The sequence below is a fragment of the Mizuhopecten yessoensis genome, unplaced genomic scaffold (genome assembly GCF_002113885.1).
Source record: "Mizuhopecten yessoensis strain PY_sf001 unplaced genomic scaffold, ASM211388v2 scaffold9433, whole genome shotgun sequence".
In the NCBI taxonomy this organism is placed as follows: Eukaryota; Metazoa; Mollusca; class Bivalvia; order Pectinida; family Pectinidae; genus Mizuhopecten; species Mizuhopecten yessoensis.
In genome coordinates, this window is record NW_018408045.1 from 137,586 (window position 1) to 162,378 (window position 24,793).

Consider the following 24,793-nt stretch of genomic DNA (forward strand, 5'->3'; position numbering starts at 1 on the left):
AACTAATAAAACTGTGGTCCTGCGTATAACTATTATTTTTCCAATTGATGCGTGTGCATGTATAAGGTTTTTATCGTCTCGAAATCCGTGTTTTATTGCATATTCCTATGTTTTACTGGTACAAGGGATCCAGATCATTAGAAGTACAATGCATATTTTTATTCTGATAGTTTTCACGAAAAGAGTAAATGAATGATTCATTTGAAGCAATGCTTCAGGAAATTATCATGACATAAAATCAATCAACTAAAAGTTAAATAAAATTATATGTCATTCATGCAAATAATTCTTCCAGGAGAGGGCTTGTATAGGCATTATGCCTGTTGCCCAGTTCATTTTGATTTTGTATAAGATGCAATATTCAATAAAATCTTTGTGAAATGAAATGCTAATTCTTAACAGGTTCATTTGGTTCCATGTTTGTGACCTAGCTGTACAGTGGTGAACTTCAAATACACCTATATACAACCGTTTAAAATTACAGAAGTAACAACAGCATACTTGCATAATATTTATTTTGTGATTAGCTAAGTAATTGCATCTAAAATTTTGTAAGTATTTACCTTAATACCTAACAAAACTTAAGCACGCTCTTCCAAATGATAGATTTCGGTAAATACTGCGACAATCAATCTGTAACGGCCGTGTACTCAGTACACTTTTGTCGTTATACAAGTGTTTACAGTCCATGCAGTATGTCGGGAAGATTACTAGTACTTGACTGATCCTTTCACCAACTTATGGTGAAGTAATTGATAGCGGAATGAATATAGCTATCTCTTCCGTCCCGAGGAATATAAAATCTGGTCAGGCCTTGCGTACAATCTTCAGAGGCTATCTGCAATAAAAAAACAATATTAAGTTTACAATACATATTTCCTGCAACAATGTTGGTCTGTTTATAATTAAGATCTACATGTATGTCCATCTAGCAAAACGTTAAGGATCCCCGTACCACTGACAGGTACTTATCTACGCGTCGGAAACTGCTGTTCTAGCGTTTACTATAGCTTTGATAAAGCATTCGTAAAAAGGAAACAATACTTTGCAAACACTCAGCAGCGAGGCTAGACTGGGATTTAAATCCTACACATCAGAATGTTGCGTTGTCGCCAACCGAATGAAGTGCCTGGTTAACAGAGGTATTCTGGCCAAACAGTGATATATAATATCCGAAACGAAATTGAGGGGGTGTTATTATATATAGTAAAAACCAGGGGGAACTGGGACAGGGATCCTTAAAAAGAAACGGGAAATGCAGATGTATGTAGCAGAAGACCCATGAGCCGTACGACCATCTGTGAGGACAGAGTGCTTTTCATGTAAATAAATTAATAAAATAGCCTTTTTCAGTAACGAAGTAGTCATGGTTTTCATGAATTCATCAGAACTTATATCGACCTAAAGTGGAATCTTTTGGACGATTTCATGCATGCGTTACTTACAGAAATATGTGTGCTGTTGCATCCAAGGAACACCCCGGCTAAACCATCGTGGGTGTACACTTGACCGGCGAACGAAGCGATGGCAGAAAACATTGGTATACTGTCACAGTGGGAAATCACCTGGAAATGATACCAGGAACGATAATATTGATAAATATTCTATCCCATATAGTTTATATCTTTCTTCAGAGATTCATGTTTTCAAATCTTCATTAGTACATATAATCAAAAGCCTAAATATTTTATTTATCATTATACAGTTTCAATTTATTCTTCAGAAATCGTCAATACGTTTCCTTCGATTTTTTTTTAAATTTACGTAACAATGTATTGATTATATCTACTTATTTTAGCTAGGTTTGCACAACAATAAAATGTTTATCGATGTGGACTCAAAAAGATATGAGATTACCGATGAGTCAACAAAACCGTTATTCGAGCTCAAAACCGATAACACTAGAACAAGGGAGCGGTTTATATGGATTATTCTGAAAAGGTTAGTGTCACCTGCCATGTAAATCTAAGGATGAATTCAAGTATTGTCACATCTGTTGTATCTTTTAGTTGGGCCTTTATGATACAAACAATCAAGATGGCGTCAGGTTACAACCATCAATGTTTAATCAGGTCACAAAAACGTTTGTACAGTCCGGCCACCCTGACTTGACAGCATTTTGTAGTACTTGAATTACCTCGTCCGTTTGTTTTGCCTGCTGAAATTCAATCACTGTATCTTTCCGGCGTTATCGGAGGATATGCAAGCGTATTCACGGTTAGATCCGGAATTAGGTCATCGCCCGACTCTTTCATGAATGCTCGGCTGAGCGTGTTCGCGAGAAACATCGTTTTACCCGATTTGTGGGTAATGTTCAAATCGTACTGCTGTACAGATAGCAGTATTCTTTGCAGTCGTGCAGGTGCCTGGTATAATGATTTTCGGAATATCGATTCGAGCGGTTTGTGATCGCTTTCAACGGTCACGGTCCTTCCAAATAAGTATTGGTGGAATTTCACACATCCGAATGCGATAGCGAGGGCCTCTTTCTTGATTTGAGCATAATTCTGTTGACTCTTTGTTAACGCTCGCGACGCAAAGGCGACGGGTTGCCCGTGTTGTACGATAGCTGCTCCAAGACCTTTGGAAGTAGCGTCAACTGTTAGGGTTACTGGTTCTTTCGGATCGAAATATCTCAACACTGGTGCTTTCGTTATCATTTCTTTGAGTTTGACAAAACTGTCTGCCTGTAACTTGTCCCAACGCCATTGCGTTTCTTTTTCAAGTAACAGACGAAGTGGAGCACTGACATTTGCCAAATTCGGTAGGAATTTCGCGAGATATTGAATGAATCCCATGAAAGTTCGCAACTCGCTCACGTTGTTAGGCCGTTCCATCTCCTGTACCGCTCTTATTTTCTCGTAGTCTGGTTTGACTCCGTCGGCGGTCAGCTTGTGACCCACATATGTGACACGATCCTTCCGGAATTCGCACCTTTGAACACTGAGTTTGTGGCTATGTTCGCGTATGCGTCTCATGACGTTTTCGAGTCGCGAATCGTGTTCCTCCTGGTCTTTTCCCTAGAACAGAATGTCATCTATGATGGCATCACAGCCGTCAATGTCCTTGACCATTTCTGAGATTGTTCTTTGGTAGACTTCGGACGCGGAATTTATGCCAAAAGGAAGGCATTTAAAACTGTACCTGCCATGAGGTGTATTAAACGTGGATCGGTCCCACTGTATTATCAACTTTTATCAAGTAAGTGTCCGGTAGGCATCCGAGCCCTTCGAAGTTTTATTTGAACTTGCAGTAAATGTCGTTTGGTACACTGCCACAGTTCTCCGGTGTGGATTTTATTTCATGAATCCTTTTGATCAGTCCCATAGCAGCAAATGCTTCTGCGCCCAAGAAAGCTTCTGCATCAGAGTCAGTAACTTCGAATCTTATGTGCGTTTCAGTATCCTTGTAGGTGCGTTTTAGTTGAACCGATCCTTTAGGTATGATTCGGTGTCCAGAGTACGACTTCAGCTTGACATTTGTCTTGTCGAGTCGGTAACCTTTGTTGGTTACTTTCCTCAGAACTGCTTGTTGTAGGATATTACATTTGGCTCCTGTGTCCAACTTGAATTTTACAGTTTTGCCTTTAGGGCCAATGTTTATATTTTCAGTCCATTCTATGTCCACAGCATGTACATTTGACTCTATGTACCCAAGGAATAGTTAGTGTGAAGAAGAATCGTCATCGTTTAAGACATGAACCTTTTTTCCTCTTTTGAATGTTCACTTGGTTTTGTTTCGGCACTCTTTTTCAAAATGGTTTAACTTTCCACATTGTCCGCACGTTTCACCATTAGCTGGGCATTTAGTAGGATCACTGGAGTGTTCATATCCACATTTCCCATATTTCATGTTTTCAGATTTTCTCCAAGTATTCGGTTTTGGCTTTTGTTGTGTTTTTTTTAATATTTTTGCCTGACAGCACTGACTTTAACGTCACCGCAAACCGAACTCGACATTGTTTTGGCTTGAACCGATGATAATTCATGCAGGCGAGCAATGTCCTCCGCTTTAGAGAGTGTTAGTTCTTTTCCTACATTTATTAGTTTTTCACGGATTTTGTGACTTTTTATTCCTATGACTATTCTGTCACGGACCATAACTTCTTGAAGGTCATTGTAGTCACAATCTCTCACCAAAAGTTTCAGATCAGTTACAAATTGATCGAATGATTCTGAATCTGACTGTACACGTTTATGGAATTTGTAGCGGTTGTATATCTGATTTGACCTTGGTTTTACGTAATCTTGGAATTTGTCATAGTGTTTTTGTAATGACTTTTTGTCATCAGCCATTAGGTTCTAAGTTTGATAAATGTTTCTACCTTTTTCGCCGATCCATATTATCAGGTATGCATATTTATCGCTCTCATCTTTGGCTTTGAGCGGACCCGAGAAAATGAATTCCACGTGGTTTTTAAAAGATTTCCATTCCCCTTCGAGGTCATGGTTTTCCCAGTTCATATGGAGCATTGCGCCAGCCAGTGTTTCCATTTTGTTCCTTACCGTCCTTTTTACAGACTTGGAAAGTGGTTTATCTTACACCAATGTTTGTATCTCACTTCTGAACACCATGTTGGGTCTTTTAGTTGGACTTCGATGATACAAACAATCAAGATGGCGTCAGGTTACAACAATCCATGTTTAATCAGGTCACAAGAACGTTTGAACAGGATGACATAAGTTAAGCGTGTATGTGACGTAGAGAATTAGGTTGACACTAAAGACCTGAACAATATGTGTATATAACCATATATTACAACATCTTCAAAGTGACAACCAGTGTAAGGACAACGGGGCAACAAATGGCACGCTCATGAGCACAAGGATATAGAGTATTTCCCACATACTTTTTAGAATGGTATAAATGAACGTTTCCATAATGAATATGCGTTGGTTGTTAAGAAATAATATACTTATGTAAAACTTATGATTTAATTAAATAACTGAGACGAGACAAGCCTAGGCTTGGCTAATAATCCTACAAATATTAGCATGCCGTTACTCGGAATTATGTCTGCGGTACTATTACACAGCACATGATGAAAATGTATTAGTAATGTATATAGGTTTATAAAGATGCATCGATTAAAGTCTATATCAACATATTTCTGAAATATCAATTTCCATTTTTTACCTACATGTTGACCTTTGATCCACTTGGAAGAGTCTGTGGCGTTGCACAATTTCATTGGTGTAGCTTCAGAAAGGGCGTGACTTCCATCACTGCAGGTGAAATTACCTTCTTTTAAAACTTCACCGTACGCTAGGCCAATGGTCAAGGCGATGGTATTGCACAATTTAAAATCTGTGTGAAATATAAATTTCAATTAAACTAATTAATTTTCCATAGCCAAATCACTATTTAGCATAAGATAACAAACGGCTTCGTTCAAATGAACTTTTTATTTAGATATTGATCTTCATATCAATTGAATAACTTCCATTCCACTCAGTGAGTAGGCAGAACAATTAACAACTAAGACTGAGGTCAACTAGCATTGTGGTCTCTGGTTAGACTCTTTAATGAGACACTTATTCAATAACGCTGTATTGATGAAAGCCAGTAAATGTACCTGGTAGAGGAGAAATTGTAGTTGTAGTTTTAGTAGGATTCGATGTTGATGTAACTGCAAACACAAAGTAATGTAAGTACATGGTGCGACGTGAAAATGACCCGTGCTTAAGTACGGCAACATTTCAACGCAAAACTCTAGGATTAGCATCAAGTTAAAGGTTGAAAAATGTAGAAATAGATGCAGACGAACAACGGTGTGAACATCCCACATAATGTTTCACCACAGTCAGGTCCACAAACATTTAAAACTAAGACATATCAAACCATAGAAAATAGTTTCCTAATCTAATGATTACCTGCTCAGCAAGTCGAGGTGGTGGCCTGAGCTTCGCCCATTCTTTGGATGGATGGATACAGTTATTGATAAAGCTAACGTGAGAGTAATCGAAACAGACGACTTTTAAGTTTATATTGATTTTTCACCAAAGAAATAACCATTCCCATAATGTTGTTTAAGTACCACCCTGTTTTCTTTTTATAACATGATATTCTTTGCACTTGGTTCTTCATCGTGCCGGAAGAAACATTCATTTAGGGTCACGTATTAGGGTCTTGAACAGGTGTAGATGTACAATGAAAGAGATACTTTGGTGTTTTGGGTAATATTGGGAACTTAGCTATCTACATACGCAGACAATTACAGATAGTTCGAATATTCTAGAGGCAAAGGAGGTTCTGATTAAAGGTCTTTTCTAATGAAACATTAATATAAAAAGATATTCTAAAAATTATATCCAAAATACATAGTATCGCATGACAAATAAATAGAGAAAGTTGTGTTTTCGTAACTATTTCCAAACTTAAACAGACAGTTCATGTAATCATCTTCAACAGCTGATAAAGCCGATATACAGATAAACTAGCATTAAAGTATCATGTAAGTGAGAACTACATCCATACTTCGTTAAATTGCATGCCGTTTACAAGGGCTGCTTCACCATAAGAGCCCCGTTCCGGATTCTGTCTTTCACATTTCAATTCATACGATTATTAACGATAAAATAAATATTCAATACATATGAAAAATGCACGAGAAGCATAACGCTTCATTGAAGAAAACCCCTACCTGTTATAGGAGGACTTGTCGTAGTTGATGTTGATGTTACTGCAAAATCAAAGATAGGTAAGTAAGTGTTTGGATGTGAAATGGCCCCGGTCATTTACATGTTAGCATATCGACTAGATAAAAATAACATTGTCATTTGACAACGTGCAAGAGATATTTTCAAAACCAGGTCACTGTCCAGGGACGAGTCTTTTACAATTCCTCTCGATTTCTGTTTGTTATTTGTTTTTTGAAGGTCGATTTTCCCCTGTTGGTCGAATGAGTGTATTGATAAACGGAAATAGGAAGTACATCCCTAGTTAAAAATCCAACGTAGGGAGACAGTATCACAATTTCCGCATATTCTATTGAGTCTAGAGTTGTTGAATCTTAAACTGATGAATATTGTATGTTTACTATTGACAGCACAGTGTGTTCTCTCAATATTAAAGTATTTCAAAGCAATCCATGCATTAATTCAACTGTTTTTTTATCAATGAGTCACATGTGTCCATTTTTCTGTACATCAGGAAACCGGCTACCTGTGTATTTCACTATTGTGAAGTTTTTCAAGAGAGATAGCTCTTACATGCAATTACTATGTGTATATGGTTTTATTATAAAATGTCAATTTTTAATCGTTTATAGGTCATTTATTTTACACAATTTCAGCATTTATTAAATTGATATACATTAATGCAATACTAATCTATGGCAGTATCCTTTTTATTGACATTATTTGGCAAAAAACATAAATTTCCATTTAAATCCTTAAAATTCTGACAACCTATATTTTTTTTGTGGCAGAAATTTTTCTTTTCTTCAAAGCAATATAACTACAAAATTTGAAGAAATTCTACTGAGAAATGGTGACACAAACCTATTACCTTAATATGTCAAATAAAAACCAAATAAAGATTTTGCCTTAAATGTACGTAAAAGTATATCTAAATGCTTTATTTGGATTTACGAAACAAAAATGTTTTTAGTTAACATGAAACAAACTCTTGTCGTATTCAAAAAATAAATAAAAAATAAGTATTACTCACTCCTTGATAATTTTCATTAACATACTTAACATGCAAAAAATTGTGATCAAATATGACATAGCTTTTAAATTTGTTCAAGAAAGATATGACTTCATTCAAGAAGATTACAGCTAAATGGTTCTCGTTAAAACATTGACCAATGAGGGTGTTATATATACCCTTCTTTATACAGTCCTTTGAACACGCTTCTTTCACCATGTTTTGGTAACTTGGATGATAAAAGCACAACTTTACACATTTCTTATCTTTCAATGGAATCTGAACATGGTTATCTAGTACAAATGTTATGCAACTTAACCACCATTCAAAACCAATGGTAAAACCTATGTGAAAGATACTACGAAAATAATTTCTCTCACACGAAAAACTAACGGAATGAATATCGTACGTGTATTCTATTGTTGGGGTAAAGAATATACAAGATCTATTATTTGTTTTTAACGAGAACATTACTACTAACAACGTCAAAAGATGACCTACCGACATTGGCTGGCACACATACGCACGGGTTATGGACTCGAGAAACCGAATCTGAAATTAAGGTACATCTGGTATCAATGTTGAAACTGATTGAAGAAAAGTCACTCATAACATACTAGATATAGTTATAGGATCGCAGACGTTGCATGCACGATATGCGCACGCTCTTTTTGGTAGTAATGCGTTCTCATAACTGTACCTCAATATGCAAATACCAGAACTAGTATTCATAAAATACTTCTTATGTGTGTTACTTCTGAAGATGTTTTATTTGGGTATTACATTCTAGATTATAGGAACAAAATACTATACAATATACCAAAGCGTCAGCACACAAGTAAAATATCTAAACTCAAACTCCGTGCGAAAATACAACAGCTGATTGATACAATTTATATCTGATGCAAATCACGTTTGTTAATAACCACTAGTTAGGGGGTCTGTGGTGTGCTTCAGGCATTTGTTTTCATTCATTAAAGAAGCATATATTCTTAGTATCGTGAAAGAAAAAGAAATGTAAACGAGCATTTTTTCAATTGTGAAATGGAATTAAAACTGTAAATCACCCTATCATCCGGCTGCACACCACTAGTATAGGAAAATTGAGTATTTTTTTTTCTCCAAGTGACTTTGTATGCATCTACCAAAGTTGTCCTGATTTCTACTTTTTTGTCACTGTTAAGTGTTATCCTATTAACTGGCATATACTGTAACAAAACGCATATAGTTAACAGAAATGTAGCTATGTCCGTTACATTTGGTACTGTATAACATGAAACGTTCGTGTGTACTTTCTTTCGTGGTTTGAAGCTTTCAAATTATTTCGTGGGTACAAACTTTCGTGGTTAGCCTGAACAAAGAAATGCATTAATTTTCGTTGTTAGCCATGCACGTACAACGAAATGTATCCACCATTCCGAGAATCATTGGCGTAACACACTTGCGGTATGTTTGAAAATGACAAAGAGTCTCAATCATCATCATACTTCTCTGTTCATGTTAAACAATGACAATAATTATCACACAGGTAAAGTAAACATAACTGCGGTGAGAGTGTTGACATCATGTTAAGAAAACACTGACCTGTTCTCGCGACGTCCTGTAGGCCTACCGTTTCACTTGATTGGTCACATACTTAATTAGTCAATAATGAATTATATGTATACAACAGATTGATAACACATGTCCATTTCAGTAAAAACATACCTATATTTTAAATTAATTGTCCAATTATCTTGAAATATTCGTTTGTGAATCGCTGTGTCACGGAAATGTAAAATTGGTTAATAAACTAGAATAGGAACACGGCCTTATGGAATCCGGAATTGTAAATTTGCCGCGAAAAAAAAATTAAAAAAATTGAGGACTTCAGTTGTGAAGCCAATTCATGCTGCTTCGCTCGTTCAAGTCCACAATGAACTTTGAACATCACTGATCACTGAAAGTTTTGAGAAAGCGTCGGTGCGAGTTACAGTTGACATGGCCATTTTCGTTTTGTACATTCTTTCGAGTTGTAGAAATACTCGTTGGATTTATATTCGTGGTTCCATAACAACCACGAAAACTTATACACAACGAACATTTCATGTTATACAGTATATTCAATTTTATTTAACCCTGGTATTTACTGCCCTTACTCTGTATTTACGTATCTTTCGGTATACTTTATAGATATGTAATTTTGTTATTTTAACCTTAATTACCAGTAATAAGTCATAAGATGAAAAAAGTTCATATAGTGCAGTAAAAACTTACTTTGTTTGCCTTTCCTCATCGACGTTCTATATTTTCAAATAGGTGCTTCCTTTTAGGTATTTCTAATATTCATTCCTGGAGCAAATCATGGAAGTTTGTCCCTTCGAAATGCAAGGTGTATGCAAGGCCAGTGTTACAACTTGGCTACGTCAATATATTCATTGTCGGCTATAAAGTACATCTGAATTCATATAACCACACAAATTTAAACCCGAGAACTTACCTGCAATGTGTGAGATGGCATCTTTTTGGCAGTAGTAATAGTTGTAACCGTTGTTGTGCGGAATTTGTGACAGTTCTTTCCACACTAGTAGGATATGAATAATAAAATAATAACAAAACAGATCATTTTCAATATTGTAACTTCGGAGTTGATTCTAGAGGTGAAGAGAGCGAAAGTTAGCGTTACCCCTAATGTATCGAGAATACCAATACATAAGTAATGGTTATGGTCATAGTCTGTAATCAATTGACTCTTTTTTTCTTTAGATATTAGTCAAGTGTTGTTTTTTTTTTTACCTTTTTTGACCTTTAACCTTGACCGATGACCACCAGAATTTAATCAGCTGTGTATCTCGACATACCATGGTGTAAATGGGTTCATGATATATCTTGTATAGAAGCTTTTTACTACTAACAGGCAGACGCACTTATCATCTATATACTAATTTATACCACCTACCGGTAGTATGGGTTGTCAGTATGGGAATACTCTCGAAGAAGTTAAGAACGGCTTGAGAACAACCTCAAAACAACTTGAGAAGGGATTTTTCCATTTCCAACCAGTTGGGAACGAATTTTCTCAAAAAAAAAATCTGTTCGCGTCAGGTGACGTCCTAAACCGGAAATATCCGTCATAAACAATTCAATATAAATTTACGAAAATAAAATGTGGGGAAAACAACACAAGTTTAAGCGTTAATGTGCAGATGGGAAAGCCAATGACGGTAAGATTGTTTTAAAAACATTTTTTTCTACAAGGTTTTAAGGTTCTAAGTATTCCTCCACGCATATATTCTTTTTGTTAACGTTTGAAACAAACCAAGGTTTTGAGATCGATGACCAATGAGCCCAGACGTCATTTGGAAAATACAGTGTTTAGTTGACTTTTTATGAATGGAGAAATAAATAATGCAGTAGTATATAGATGATAAAAAGTTTATCTCACAATGTTTTCAGGGTTTGTTGTGAGAACAATTTTCTCATCTTGAGTCCACCTGTGGTGGCCTCTCGATTTTATCTACGTGCCCGCGATGAGACAATTGTTCTCACGACAAACCCTGAAAACACAGTGTGATAATGTATAATTACCATATACCTCCCTAATTAAGTTAGGGTGTGACAATGTTTTGACGTACTTACCGGTATGGTGTGATGAGCAGACCTGACTGACCTGATTGTGTAACAATCTCGACGTTAGGGCTGAACGGGAAATACATAGAATAAAATAAGTGAAAATAAGTGAAAATGCCAAATGAAATATATCTATATATCTATAAAGCAATAAACCACGACCAAATCCAAAATCGTAATCGATATAAAAGAGCAGCGACAGGATATTAACAGATTTCTAAACTAAAGGAAACACATCATGAACATTATGACCAAAAAGCTCGTTATTCACAGGATTGGTATGGTCCAAATTTGTTTAACGTCCTTTTGACAGCTAAGGTCAGTTAAGGACGTTCCTCCATGTACGTAGTGTATGTGTGCTTGCGTGTGTGTATGCAAGAGACATCGTATTTTGGTGTACTTGCCTCCTTGTTATAGCGCGGATCTGATGCCGACTTTATAGTGCTATCTCACTAAGCACAGCATTCCGCCCGGTCACATTATACTGACAACGGGTGAACCAGTTGTTGTCATTCCCCTTAATGCTGAATGTTAACCATTTTAAGGACTATGGTATGTCCCGGACTGGGTACAAAACCCATTGCCTTCCTTACCTGGGCGAACGCTCAACATTCAAGCCAAAAGTAGAAAAAAAAATAAAGATCCCATATATTGCAATGGGCACAGCAGATTTATTTTTGTTGTTTTTGTGTTCCCAAATAGAGGACAACAATGCAAATCCGAAATTCTTCAGGGTGTTCTTACATTAGTCGCCTCTTACGATACATGCAGTGGGTAAGAGCAGGTGTATTCTTTTCCCCATCCCCCACCTGCAGTGTTTTATTCACAGGAATTGAAAGATTTATTAAAGTAGCCTTGCAAAATATTAATCAATTAAGCATTTATTTTCACGGACAGAGTTTAGTTTAGATCATATTCTCACATAAAATAGTTTTATTCTCAAATTCTTGGTTAACTTTTCAAATTACTCTAGCATAGCCGGATATATTTTTTCCCACTCGGAGACAATTCGGTTTTTATATTTTAAAATATCGACCCTTTTATTATATTTTGTAGATATCAACAATGAAACAACATCGCCATTATAGTCACAACAACAGTTGATTTTTAAAGAGTGGTTGAAGAGTGCCTGTTCCACTGAACTGTCGTTTATCGTATATAGAGTAACCTCCGATGAGTTCCGGTTTTTATATAACTGTAGCACTATTGCGTTGATTTTCTATTGACCAGGTAGTTCAGTCCGTTTGGGCGTTTGGGCGTTTGGGCGATAGTATAGCAATTCGAGTGTACAGGGTTCGATTCCTGGTTGCTGAATATATCCTATTCATTTTCATGAAAGTCATACAAGGCATAGAATCCTTTTATGAAAATAATTTATCAAAGCTATAGTCATCTCCTTTTCAATGCATGGTAACAGTTTCAGTAGTGGTTCAGTTGTCAATGAAATTGTCAAGATTAGATAAAACTATTGGCTAATTGTCCAATTATCAAATCCAAAGATGTTTTGTTTTTCATCCATATATTTGGAAAAATTATAGAATATTAAATATGGCTTTTAAGCATTTGAACATTTCTAAATAATCATTTCCATAAACATCTTAACTTACCTTGGTAATGGTTTGCATTTCGACATTGTTGGTAATGGCCTGAAAGAAACAACATTTCGCAAAACATTCAATCGCTACGAAAATGATTGTCATGAGATAAGATATACTTTTTTTCATGCAAGAACTACCAATAAGTAACTTCAGAAAATGCAAGCTAATAAAGCACACCGACGTGCCGTTGACTACAGTCCTAAATAGAATAGAATAATAATAATAATAATAATATAATAATAATAATTCGAGGCTCTTGTATACCGCTTTATCACAACCTAGTTTGTGGGTCGTCTCAAAGCGGTTCACAAATTATTATTATTATCAATAATATTACAGAACTTAGTCGATGTTTTATTCAACACCACAAGAGAGGTATCTGTAACGTAAATCATTTTTACAAAAGTTTGTGCAAAAACATGCAAATACTTCGAGGAAATTAGATGTATCAACTGTAAATAACTTATTCAAAGTTTTGCGTTTTTTAGGTGTTTTAATAGAATTCCTCAATGAATCCACGAAATCAAAAGTCAAATAATGACTAGTGATCCTTTGCATTGACACCAATTTTAGTATATTAGATTTTTGAGGCTGATGATGTTGTTCCCATTTTCTGATATTAGTAAAGTAATATACAATTCATCAAAATTGATCAGATGTTTTCGGAGACACTTTCAATTAAAGTAGTTTATGACACGGAATGGGTTTCTGACTTACCATGTGGGTCATTGTAAAGATGAAGGGGATCAAAATTGGTACTACATGTGCAGTTGGACGGTGTATGTGAAAAATGTCCATAGGCGGCTGGAAGTTAAAAAGTGGGAAATATTGACAATAAGAAAACGCTTGTATCGATTGATTTAAAAAATAACGTTTTACTACACATACAAATAAATTACAATTATAACGGTTTCAGCATTTTTCAAATAAAGAAAAGTTCGATTTAACTAACGTTCATATTCTGAGAAAGTGTTTTTCTCCTGCCCACACAACTCCAATAACCCATGTGGAATAAAAAAAATAAAAAAAAATGGACAGGGTTTGGCGTTGCGGTATCTATGATGTAGCATTCAAGTGAGGTGGCACTATAAAAATGCCATTGGAAATACGATCCCACCACAAACAGAACTCGATACCCTTCAGCACATTCACATAATAAAATATTAGCCAGCTGACATAGGACTATTAGTTAGCGCCTGATAAGCTCCTGGAAAGCCATCAAATTGTAATAATTACGGTACTATTCAATGCATATATTAATCGTATTAAATCTGTAAATCTATAAACTGTGGCTTCGTCTGGAAAGATGGTGTGCTGTTACAAAAGCTGTATATTTGATTTATTTATAATGGTTAAAATCCGAATAAAATGTCGATATACATGTACAATAAAGTCGACTAAATGGCTACGCATTTCTCTTTACTTACAGTCTGTATAATCATGCATAGCACTGACTTCCTGATTCCTGCATAATTTTAACGCCCCTTTTCTTTTTGTAATAATCCATTGTATACGTGCAGGCTTTGGGGGTTAAATGGGTTGGACTGCTGGTGGGCAGTGATTATGCTGTATCCGACCGCATATTTACCTAAGAGTCGACTGATGTATCTGCTGAATAGGGTGTTCGAAGATGCAACATAAGAAACCTTCATCTGCCTTGTGTCACCTACTTAATCTTTCATTTCGGCTTTGTCTTCCTTTTCATCAGTCTTCATATAACCTTACACGTTGCAAAGACGTTACCCCCCAATCTTTTTTTCAAACAATCCTTTTATGCTATTTTATCCATGCATCTCACAAGAATCTTTTCGAAACACTAACATTTCGATGGGCAAAGGGGGCAATATTTCGTTGTTAAGTGGATGTTAATTTCAGTATCCCTTTTGATTTATTTTACATCGGTGAAATGGAACATGTTATGGTATACGTATTAAATTTATATTAACACCGCAATGTTGCTGAAACATTTTCTAGAAGTGTTTGTATAGAATGAAGATATCAATAATATCACAGTTCGCATGTAACATATTCTTTCGGCAGCTGAATTGTTAAGCACAATATTTATTGCAAAGCGAGACATTTTGTTATATTTTCTATCTTAACAATCTTGACAAACTTAATAGCAGATAAATAACTGCAAATCAGCAAAACAATAAGTCTAGCCAGTGTCATAGCGGTACATCATCTCCTTTAGTGAACAAACACTGCCTGATTACAGGTTTGAGACCAGGGGACTAATAATATCGAAGTTCAAAGCAATATAAGCTACAATTAAGTATAAGGTTTGACTTTCTTTGGTAATTTCTTTGTTCATCTTATAATAGAAATATCCTTACTCAAAATAATGACGTTTTCATGTCTTTTTTAAGATTTTTTTTAATTAGCGTGAAAGAACACCATGGCTCTTTTATAATACTAACCGTTTAATCTCTCGATAATCTTTACTCGGCACGTTGGACTGAGTGAAGTTAGCGGATCGAGGTAGCTCCATACTGAAAACAAATAGATGCAAAGTGACACATTTCGGTTTATTTGTGTTTTACGTCCTATCAACAGCTATGGTCATTTAAGGACGTGTAAGGTTTTGGTGGTTTAGGAAACCCAGAGATCCTGGAGATAAAAGGCCGACCTGTGAACAGTACCTGGCAACTTCCCACCTAGGCCTTGAACCTGCGACTCAGTGATGGAGGACTAGTGATAGTAGACCGTCAGACGCCTTAACCACACGACCGCCGTGGTCCCTTACAGTTACACAGTGGGACCTCTTAGATCAAGGCAGCTTAGGCTTTGTACAAATACCAGGCTAACCAAGCATTTGTATTTACTTTAACGGCTACATGTAGCAATTTCTACTGTCTTTCTCGATTCTACTGAATCTCTTTGAATCTCTTTGTGTACGTTTCCTGACAGGCTTGGCTTATTTGTTCATTAAAGTAAAACCAGTGATTAAAATGCACATTATGTAGTGTACACATTATTACAGCAAAAACTGTAGATTACTTACAAACTTTGGTACACGATCTTACATTTCTTTAATTAACCGCGAAGATAATATCTCGCAGTTTATAAACGTGTATGTACTACAAAATCATAAATTATCAGTACAATCTGAATCTGAAGTGAAATTCTTGAAAAGCTGTAATCTAATTCGCTCTTGAAGGATTATGACAAAATGTTTATACAGTTGTGGGATCGCATAATGTTACACGATGTGCGGTGTGCACTCAATAGATGCACGGTGTCTGCACGATTTGTGCAGGATGTGAAAACGATACATAATTGGACGAATTCTGTCTTATCACATTTGTGCAGACGATGGACGAACATTGTGCGATGATAATCGTGATTTATGTAAATTGAGAAATATCTTCACAATATATACGGTTTCGTGTTTAAACATATAAACTTGACTTTAAAGCATGTTTCCATAGTCTAGCTACATCTATAAGCTTATTTTTCTGGTTTTACTTTCTTTAATCAATAATGGTATTTTCGGTGTATTTAAACGCCCTTAATCGACACATGTACAATTGCAACACAGTCCCATACGTGGACCGTAGTTTCCCTCACCCGGGGCACGAACCGAATGCAAATAACAAATACTTAACGTCCAGTTGTGCTTTTAATACCGTATCAAATAATTATCAGCTCTTAGTATCAGGCACTGGCCAGGTAAAACTCCGGTTATTCATTAAGTTGTTTTTACATGTTCTGTAACCGTGGAGCCAAACTCATTCTTGACAGTCTAACAGTCACTGTGATACTGTTTAACGCGTTTTGTAAAACTGCACAGTATCTTAATTATTGTGATGAGAAATTACAGTAATATATACAGTGTACGTTATTGCATACGAACCTTCCGTATATTATTCATTCCGTAATATTTATCATCAATTTGTACCTAATCGTACAGTTGTGCGGAGGGAAGAGCATAACCTAGCGAACGATTGTTCAATCGAACAGTTGTGTACACCATGTGTGGACGGTGTGAAAACGATGTATGCATGATGTGTTCACGCTATTTTTGGTGCGTTGTGCACACAACTGTATGGACCTGCTTTACTGAAGAAATAAATGTTATTTCCAGAAGACAAAAAAAATGCAGTTGGAAAAATATGTCACAGGTAATGGAATAGGTTACTGAAGCGTAACCTTTCGCTGTTAAATATCAAAACACAAAAAAGTATTTATCGCAGTGCTCTGTATATTTTCATAACAAATGTTCAGTCAGTAACGAACGAGCCCGATGATGATGTTTTAGCTTTATGAAATGGGGAATTGGTCTTAGTTTTGATTCATCTTTATTAGGGGCACGTATATTGATATGATCTTACACTTACCTTTATAATGGCTAATACATGTGTCGTGCGCAAGTAAAGTGTCGAGATCTAAAAGTAAAGAAGAATAACTTTATTAATATCATCACTTGTATGTCTATTGTTTAACTCTCAATTAACCGCGTATTCATAATGTATGCTATAATAACATTAGGATAATAAAGCACGATATGTGAATTCCTGTATACGTAAGTTGATTAAAATATTTCGGTCTTATATTTGTTTTTTAAAATGTAGCTTTTGGTTTGGTTTAACTTTGTTTAACGTCCTATTAACAGTAAATGTCATTTATGGACGTTCCTCCATGTGTTTAGTGCATTCGTGCTTGCGTGTGTGCATGCAGGAGACAGAGTATGTTGATGTGTTTGCCTCCTTGTTATAGCGCGCATCTGATACCGACTTTATAGTGCTATCTCACTGAAATGCCATGCCGAAGACACCAAGAACAGCATTCCCCCCGGTCACATTATACTGACAACGGGTCTACCAGTTGTTGTCATTACCATAAATGCTGAACGTTAAGCAGGGAATAGCAACTTTGATATTTCCCGGCCTGGGGACAGAGCCCATTGCTTTTCTCACCTGTGCCTACGCTCAGCATTCAAACCAAAAGTGAGGTGTTGCAAAGCAAGGCGCTAGGAACTAAAAGGTAGTTAGAAGTAGAAAGAAAGATAAGATCCCAAATATTGCAATGGGCACAGTAGACTTATTTTGGTCGCTTTTGTGTCCCCAAATAGAGGACACCAAAGCAAATCCCGAATTCTGCGAGGGGTCCCCACATCAGTCGCCTCCGACGATATGTAGTGGGTAACAGCAGGTGTGTTTTGTCCCGATCTCCTACCTGCAGGGGCGTAAAATGTAACAGAACTACCCGTAACATGTAACAGAACTACCATCGTATAATGTAACGGAACTGCCAGCGTAACATGTAACAGAACTACCATCATAACATGTAACAGAACCGCCTTCGTAAAATGTAACAGAACTGCCATCGTAAAATGTAACAGAACTGCCATAGTATACGAAAGAGAACTGTCATAGTAAAACGCAAAAGAAATGCCATCGTAAAACGAAAACCTAAGAGAACTGCCATCGTAAAGCGAAAACGTAAGAGAACTGCCATCGTAAAACGTAAGAGAACTGCCATCGTAAAATGTAAGACAGCTGCCATCGTAAAACGTAAGAGAACTGCCATATTAAACCTTAAGAGAACTGCCATCGTAAAACGTAAGAGAACTGCCATAGTAAAACGTAAGAGAACTGCCATAGTAAAACGTAAGAGAACTGCCATCGTAAAACGTAAGAGAACTGCCATCATAAAACGTAAGAGAACTGCCATCGTAAAACGTAAGAAAACTGCCATCGTAAAACGTAAGAGAACTGCCATCATAAAACGTAAGAGAACTGCCATCGTAAAACGTAAGAAAACTGCCATCGTAAAACGTAAGAGAACTGCCATAGTAAAACGTAAGAGAACTGCCATAGTAAAACGTAAGAGAACTGCGATCGTAAAACGTAAGAGAACTGCCATCGTAAAACGTAAGAGAACTGCCATAGTAAACCGTAAGAGAACTGCCATAGTAAAATGTAAGAGAACTGCCATAGTAAAACGTAAGAGAACTGTTATTGCCTGTCATGTCTATAATGTTAGTTGATGCAAAGATATGAACGTTAGCAATGTTTCCATATTTAAAGAAAAGTTTTCTATTTGTGAATTAAATGTAAAGTGAAGTGCTTTTCTGCAAATGGTTCATACATATTTTATACACAAGTCTGATAGTTGGACAATTTTTTAATTTTCAGACGATATCAACGTTTGATTAGTTCGATAAAGGAAGAGCTTGAAATTTGCATTAGCCTTGTTGAACACCGTCCACATCTACTGTTGATAATGACATGACATTACGTCTCGTTGTCGACGTCATGGCCATTTACCAACGTATTTGTAGACATTTGTACTTACGACTTGACTTACATTGGTATTGCGAATACTGCATACACTGATCTGTTGACGTATGATGCTGTGGTGTGTGTGTCGCCCCTCCGTTTCCACCTAAAAGCAATTCACTCAAAAGTTAAGGCAAGGTAACTGTATTTTGCATTTTAATGATGTATACATTAGTCATATACACATTTATGTATTATAGTGTAAAGCAAGAACATGTTTATATATTTTAAACTAACTATTATTCAAAGTAGTTTTGTACATCGAACTTCAGAGAAACACAATAATATCGTATGGACGAGTTTCAGAAAAGATCACAAAGATTACAATGTAGATGTAATTATGCTAAACTTTTCGATCTTTCTGACAAAGCAGATATCATAAGGTGAATTAAAAGAATTTCATCAGCGATTAACACATCAGCATAGCTACTTTGTCTCACAACTTCAATGATAGACTATCTTTTGAATATTATTGGTAAACACTAAGACATTGATAACATTTTTTTTTGTATTTGGACGGCTGTTTGTCGTTGTATATCAAGTTTTGTTTTGTAACTGAAATAGAAACATAATGTGACATTTTGTAGCAAAGAATGCTCTCGCAGAAAAATTGGAATACGTAGTATCTTTGCCTTTTCTCCGTGTTTTACATTTTTAGATTGTAAAAATACATATCCGATACAAAAATACGAAGTATACGTCACTGAATTAAGTCCTTATGAACCTAATGTAATTCTTGATAAAAAATATTTCTAAAGATATCATTTTGGAATTAGTACCATGTATGATATTTTCCTTATATAATACCGCTGACAAGAAACAAATATTTACTTTAATAGAACACAGAATATTTTGTATGCAAAATATGATACATTATGCATAATTTCGTTGTCGAACTGTATTTTACTAAACAAAGCATCAATGGTAACGTTTATGAAAGTAAACCAGATGGGCGTTGCCTCATTCCTTTTTCAAGTAAAACTAGCATTACATGCTGAGAATAGATATGGCGATCAACAATGTATTATATTCACCGTTTGTTATTTGGCAAGAACATCTACGTAAACTGCCATGGCTATGAAAGAACTGTCCTGAAAAAAAGTTTAAATTCTCTATACCAAATTACCAAATGACGAACACGTGGTATTATACTAGATTTCGGTGACCAATGTTTCTGAATTAAATGATGGTAGTTTTACTTTAATCGTTTAATTGAAATCAAGAAATACTTTTTTTTTTTTTTTTTTTTTTTTTTTTTTTTTTTTTTTTTTTTTTACATGTATCTCAAAAGCATTTAATCGTAGATCGTAGATAATCCACAGCACTGCTTACATTAAGCTGTTTGTTATGTTAACAGAGCAAGGTTATTTACTATTTATTAATATTCATACTGTCAAAATGTGCAACCAAATCCATAAAGCAACTGTTTTCTGCTACTGCCGCCAGTTTTCCCATTTCTGAAACAGAACAATTATTTTACTATCAAAACAATCATAATTATATGGTTGTTAAACTAATCAGTCAACGCTCATTTCAAATGCAGTAAAGGGTTTTGGTTTTTGCACCTTACAATTTGTCTTACTTATACGGACAATTATGAATTCGCACATCGCTATTTTCTAAACTTTATTAAATATGTTTTGCAACTTGATAAATCATATCAGCTGTCATGATAAATTATTCTCATCGAATATTCATTTAAATTAACACTATCTGGGAAATCACCAAGTTTGCAACAATATAGGAACCATTTTTCCTTGGCACATTATGTAAAGTATGTAGGCTATTTGAGTATGCAATTATTATTTTGCCTGGCATCTCTGATAATCCCATCTTCTGCTTAATTAGTTAAACATATTTCTAAATAAACCCAATATTTCTAAATAAACCCAGAGTATCACAAACGAAACGTGATAGTTAGGAAAATGATTGCTACATTGACGATATACATTTGTAAAATATTTGATTTGATCCAAATCCGTTTCGCAAGGAGACAAATTAAATTAATGTTTTGAAAAGAGATATCAATGAATTAACGTTAGATTAACTTTAAAACCGTGCTTTATTCAATTTGACACATATTAAAAAGACATCTGAACTAGATTTATCAAAAAGCCACAAATTAACCACAACACAACAATTTCAATTAATTTTATCTTTAATACTAATGTCTTGGCAAGTTATTGTCAAAAACTATAAACTATAAAATTGATGTGCATCAATTTATTATTCAAATGTGCTATAGAAACAGGTGATCTGAAATTGTATGCCCGTTCAATGATAAATTGATGCATATCAATTTTATAGTTAGCTGGAAAGTTAATTTGGGTGATTCTTTGTTCCCACTGGTCACTCCAAATTATTCTTATATATATTTTTATTATATCCATGAACATTTCTCGCAATCACATTGGTCTGATCCTATACACGTGACCAGTCCTCAAAAACTCATGTAGACTGGTTATCCGGTGAATATCGATTTCTAAATATAGCCTGTATGGAAATTTCCCGGAACCTGTCGTAGCGCATGCGCAGTTAGACTGGAACGCGATTTGTCAGACGACATTAGAAGATGGCTGATGGCGAACGTTTCTCCTCCGTTAGGAAAATTACCAAAACTATTCGAGGATAAAGATGCTGTTAACGTAAAAAAGGGCCATTGAACACGCACTGCATGTCCTCCATGCTTATCTTAAGAAAAATAATCTAGACGATGCTTTCGAAAGCTACAATGCTGAACTGTTGTATTCAAACCTGGCTAAATTTTACACGGAGGCTCGCGTACAAAAATCAGAACCTTTAGTTTTGTTTTGTTTTAGTTTATTGTTGAAGCATTTAATTAAACAGTTATGGACTTTTGTGCTGGTAAATATGATGTGATATGAACCTGAAAGAATGATATTAACCTCGGTTTCGCCTCAGTCAATACCACTCTTTCAGGTTCATATCACATCATATTCACCAGCACAAAAGTCCATAATTGTATAATATACCACGACAAAAACTTGCCAAGACATCAGTATTAAAGATAAAATTAATTGATAATAACTTTTAAAATTATATTTTCAAACAATTAATCACAATGCCAAAAATTAATTATGAGTATCTGTTTTAGTGCGGAATGCAAGTGCTGATCCGGATATTGTTTACAGTCATGTTATAATATCCGTTTAATTTATTAGGCGACGTAACAGAACTTCCTTTTTTCTAGAACATTACTATGCGGCAGGCTCTTTCTGTCTCTGAAGACAATCGCAAATTTTACCCTTCCACCAATTAAAATATTTTCTCAGTATTAAAATGTGCAATTGTCTTCAGAGTCAGAAAGCCTGCCGCATAGTAATGTTCTAGAAAAAGGAAGTTCTGTTACGTCGCCTAATAAATTAAACGAATATTATAACATGACTGTAAACAATATCCGGACTAAACAGATGCTCATAATTAATTTTTGGCATTGTGATAAATTGTTCGAAAATATTATTTTAAAACTTAATTGTTAAATTATTGTCATTACGGCGAAGTTTTAATTTGGGGAAGATAAAAGGAAAAAGTAACTTTCAGCAACTCTACTTCTGATACGATTTTGTGTTAGCATCATATTAGACTATTCGGGAATGTTACGACTAAGGTTGCTATTTCTTTGCCGCGTATCCATGGGAAAGAGATATATGTTATTGAATCTCCTGTAACTTCACGCAAAGGGACTCATTTTCGCAAACTTTAACCCTGATTTCTGATTATCAACTTAGACAAAAACAAACTTTTACTATGTTATGTGATACTTATTAAGATGAATGGCGAATGAATTCACGTCTGGGGTAGTACCCAAAATACGTTCTTAAGCTGTATAAACTTGTGTCCAATTCCTTTTGAATCATTAAAATATAAATTGTTTAAACTAATCATATATACAGCAATATTATTATCGATTTTTTTCATAAGAGGTTTTAAGACATGATACTTATATATAGCATGATGCTTTTTCAGTTTTACAAACTTTTTAAATAACAATGAATGTATATACCGTCAAAATGGCGGTGACATATACGTTCATGACTTGTACTGTGGCTATCATAGAAGGTCGTGTCGAAAATATCTGAAAATATCATTGTATTAAAAATTAAAAGTGAAATATACATACGTCTGAGAATCAATGACTTTAAACGAACATGACAATCACCAATATCTTGTATAATATCTATCTTGTAATCATATTTACAATAAAATATAGAAATCGAAAACATCTACAATTGTTTTTGTGCAGACAAATATGCCCAAAATCCTGTACTTTTTATTAATTAAAATGTACAGACACCTACTACTGTTTTAAGGGTATTTACGATATCTTCCTTCAATAATAGTGCTAGCAAATTCATTGTCCTACCATTACAATGTCATCAGCTATTTTGAACGTGAAGACCAAAGTGTATATCGAAATTACAAAAGGTAAAACAGCCTCAGCTGTACAGCACAAGTGTAAAATTCACATTTGAGCTCTTGTACTGTGCTTTTCACTTATCTCTAATGTGTATAGTTCACAATTGAGCTTCTGTACTGTTACTCACCCATACTCTACAGTGTATAGTTCACATTTGCGCTACTGTTGTGTTGCTTACCCATACATTTACAGTGTATAACTCACATTTGCGCTCCTGTTGTGTTGCTTACCAATACATTTACAGTGTGTAAATCACATTTGCGCTCCTGTTGTGTTGCTTACCAATACATTTACAGTGTATAATTCACATTTGCGCTCATGCAGAGCTGTTTATTTACCTCTATATGACAATTACTAGAAAAACGAACCAAATAAGAATTTATTCAAAAATGTTTATTGTGGATGCAAATGCCTTACAAATTTTACTACAATGTATTCTATATGGGCATATCGTCCATTCATGTCTCAGCATGTAGTTATTAAGTTCAGAAAATGAAATATACATGTCTAAATTGCTCATAAAATTATGTAGAATACATCTGAAAGTGAAAGGTGCCTACAGCATTCCGTTATAACATTACGAATCTGTAACCTGGCTACAACAGACAGTGTATGCAAACAATATATGTAATTCACCTCTGATCAACGGTACTGCTAACCTCTTTTAGCTGATAATGCGTATGTTAATAATGAAACTTGACTTACCTCTGTAATTCCTATCTGAGTTCCTGCAGTGATCAAGTGTTTGAGCTGGGAATACAAATGTTAATAAGTGTATATTCAGTTATTTAGAAATGCTCCCATGTGTTATATTGTTACATCATTCTGATTTTTTTCGAGCAACGTTACTTCAAAAGAGTTTGTTATTTACGAATCATGATAAATGTTTCAACAAGTTTCATTTATATTTCATTAAATAAATGTATCAATTGTATATTGAATTAATCTAATTTTTATTGAATATGGTAAAAACAAAACAAATATGTACATATCATATATTGATGATTTATTGCTGAATCTATACTGTTAGAAACATATTTTCGCGGCAACTCATATTAGCACTTATTTCTCGATACCTATTCGTAAAACAGAACAATAACACAATCAACCTTTTTTTGACAAAAATATTACAGAAAAAATTGGAAAAGTATATACCACGCCAAAACGAAGTGATTTACGATATAAAACACAATCTCTAAAATCAAGGAGGAGCC

At 35.1% G+C, this 24,793-nt stretch overlaps 1 protein-coding gene across 2 annotated transcripts in view; it reads right to left on the minus strand.

Moving 5' to 3' along the window:
• Window positions 1–505: 505 nt before the first annotated feature.
• Window positions 506–24,793, minus strand: part of LOC110458140 — a 30,688-nt gene continuing 6,400 nt past the window's right edge. Inside the window, exons 7-23 of one of the 2 annotated variants that reach the window (XM_021509727.1) lie at window positions 24,285–24,329; window positions 23,166–23,237; window positions 20,533–20,598; window positions 20,176–20,232; window positions 19,170–19,247; window positions 17,198–17,245; window positions 15,278–15,349; window positions 13,575–13,661; window positions 12,867–12,905; window positions 11,269–11,328; window positions 10,130–10,213; window positions 8,152–8,202; window positions 6,644–6,682; window positions 5,576–5,629; window positions 5,141–5,307; window positions 1,446–1,565; window positions 506–838 (exon numbers count right to left, since the gene is read on the minus strand). In XM_021509727.1, coding sequence (XP_021365402.1) covers window positions 731–838; window positions 1,446–1,565; window positions 5,141–5,307; window positions 5,576–5,629; window positions 6,644–6,682; window positions 8,152–8,202; window positions 10,130–10,213; window positions 11,269–11,328; window positions 12,867–12,905; window positions 13,575–13,661; window positions 15,278–15,349; window positions 17,198–17,245; window positions 19,170–19,247; window positions 20,176–20,232; window positions 20,533–20,598; window positions 23,166–23,237; window positions 24,285–24,329 — 1,247 coding nt within the window. In that variant the 3' untranslated portion in view covers window positions 506–730. The remainder of the gene's footprint in view (window positions 839–1,445; window positions 1,566–5,140; window positions 5,308–5,575; window positions 5,630–6,643; window positions 6,683–8,151; window positions 8,203–10,129; window positions 10,214–11,268; window positions 11,329–12,866; window positions 12,906–13,574; window positions 13,662–15,277; window positions 15,350–17,197; window positions 17,246–19,169; window positions 19,248–20,175; window positions 20,233–20,532; window positions 20,599–23,165; window positions 23,238–24,284; window positions 24,330–24,793) is intronic. The other variant, XM_021509728.1, reaches the window with a different exon arrangement.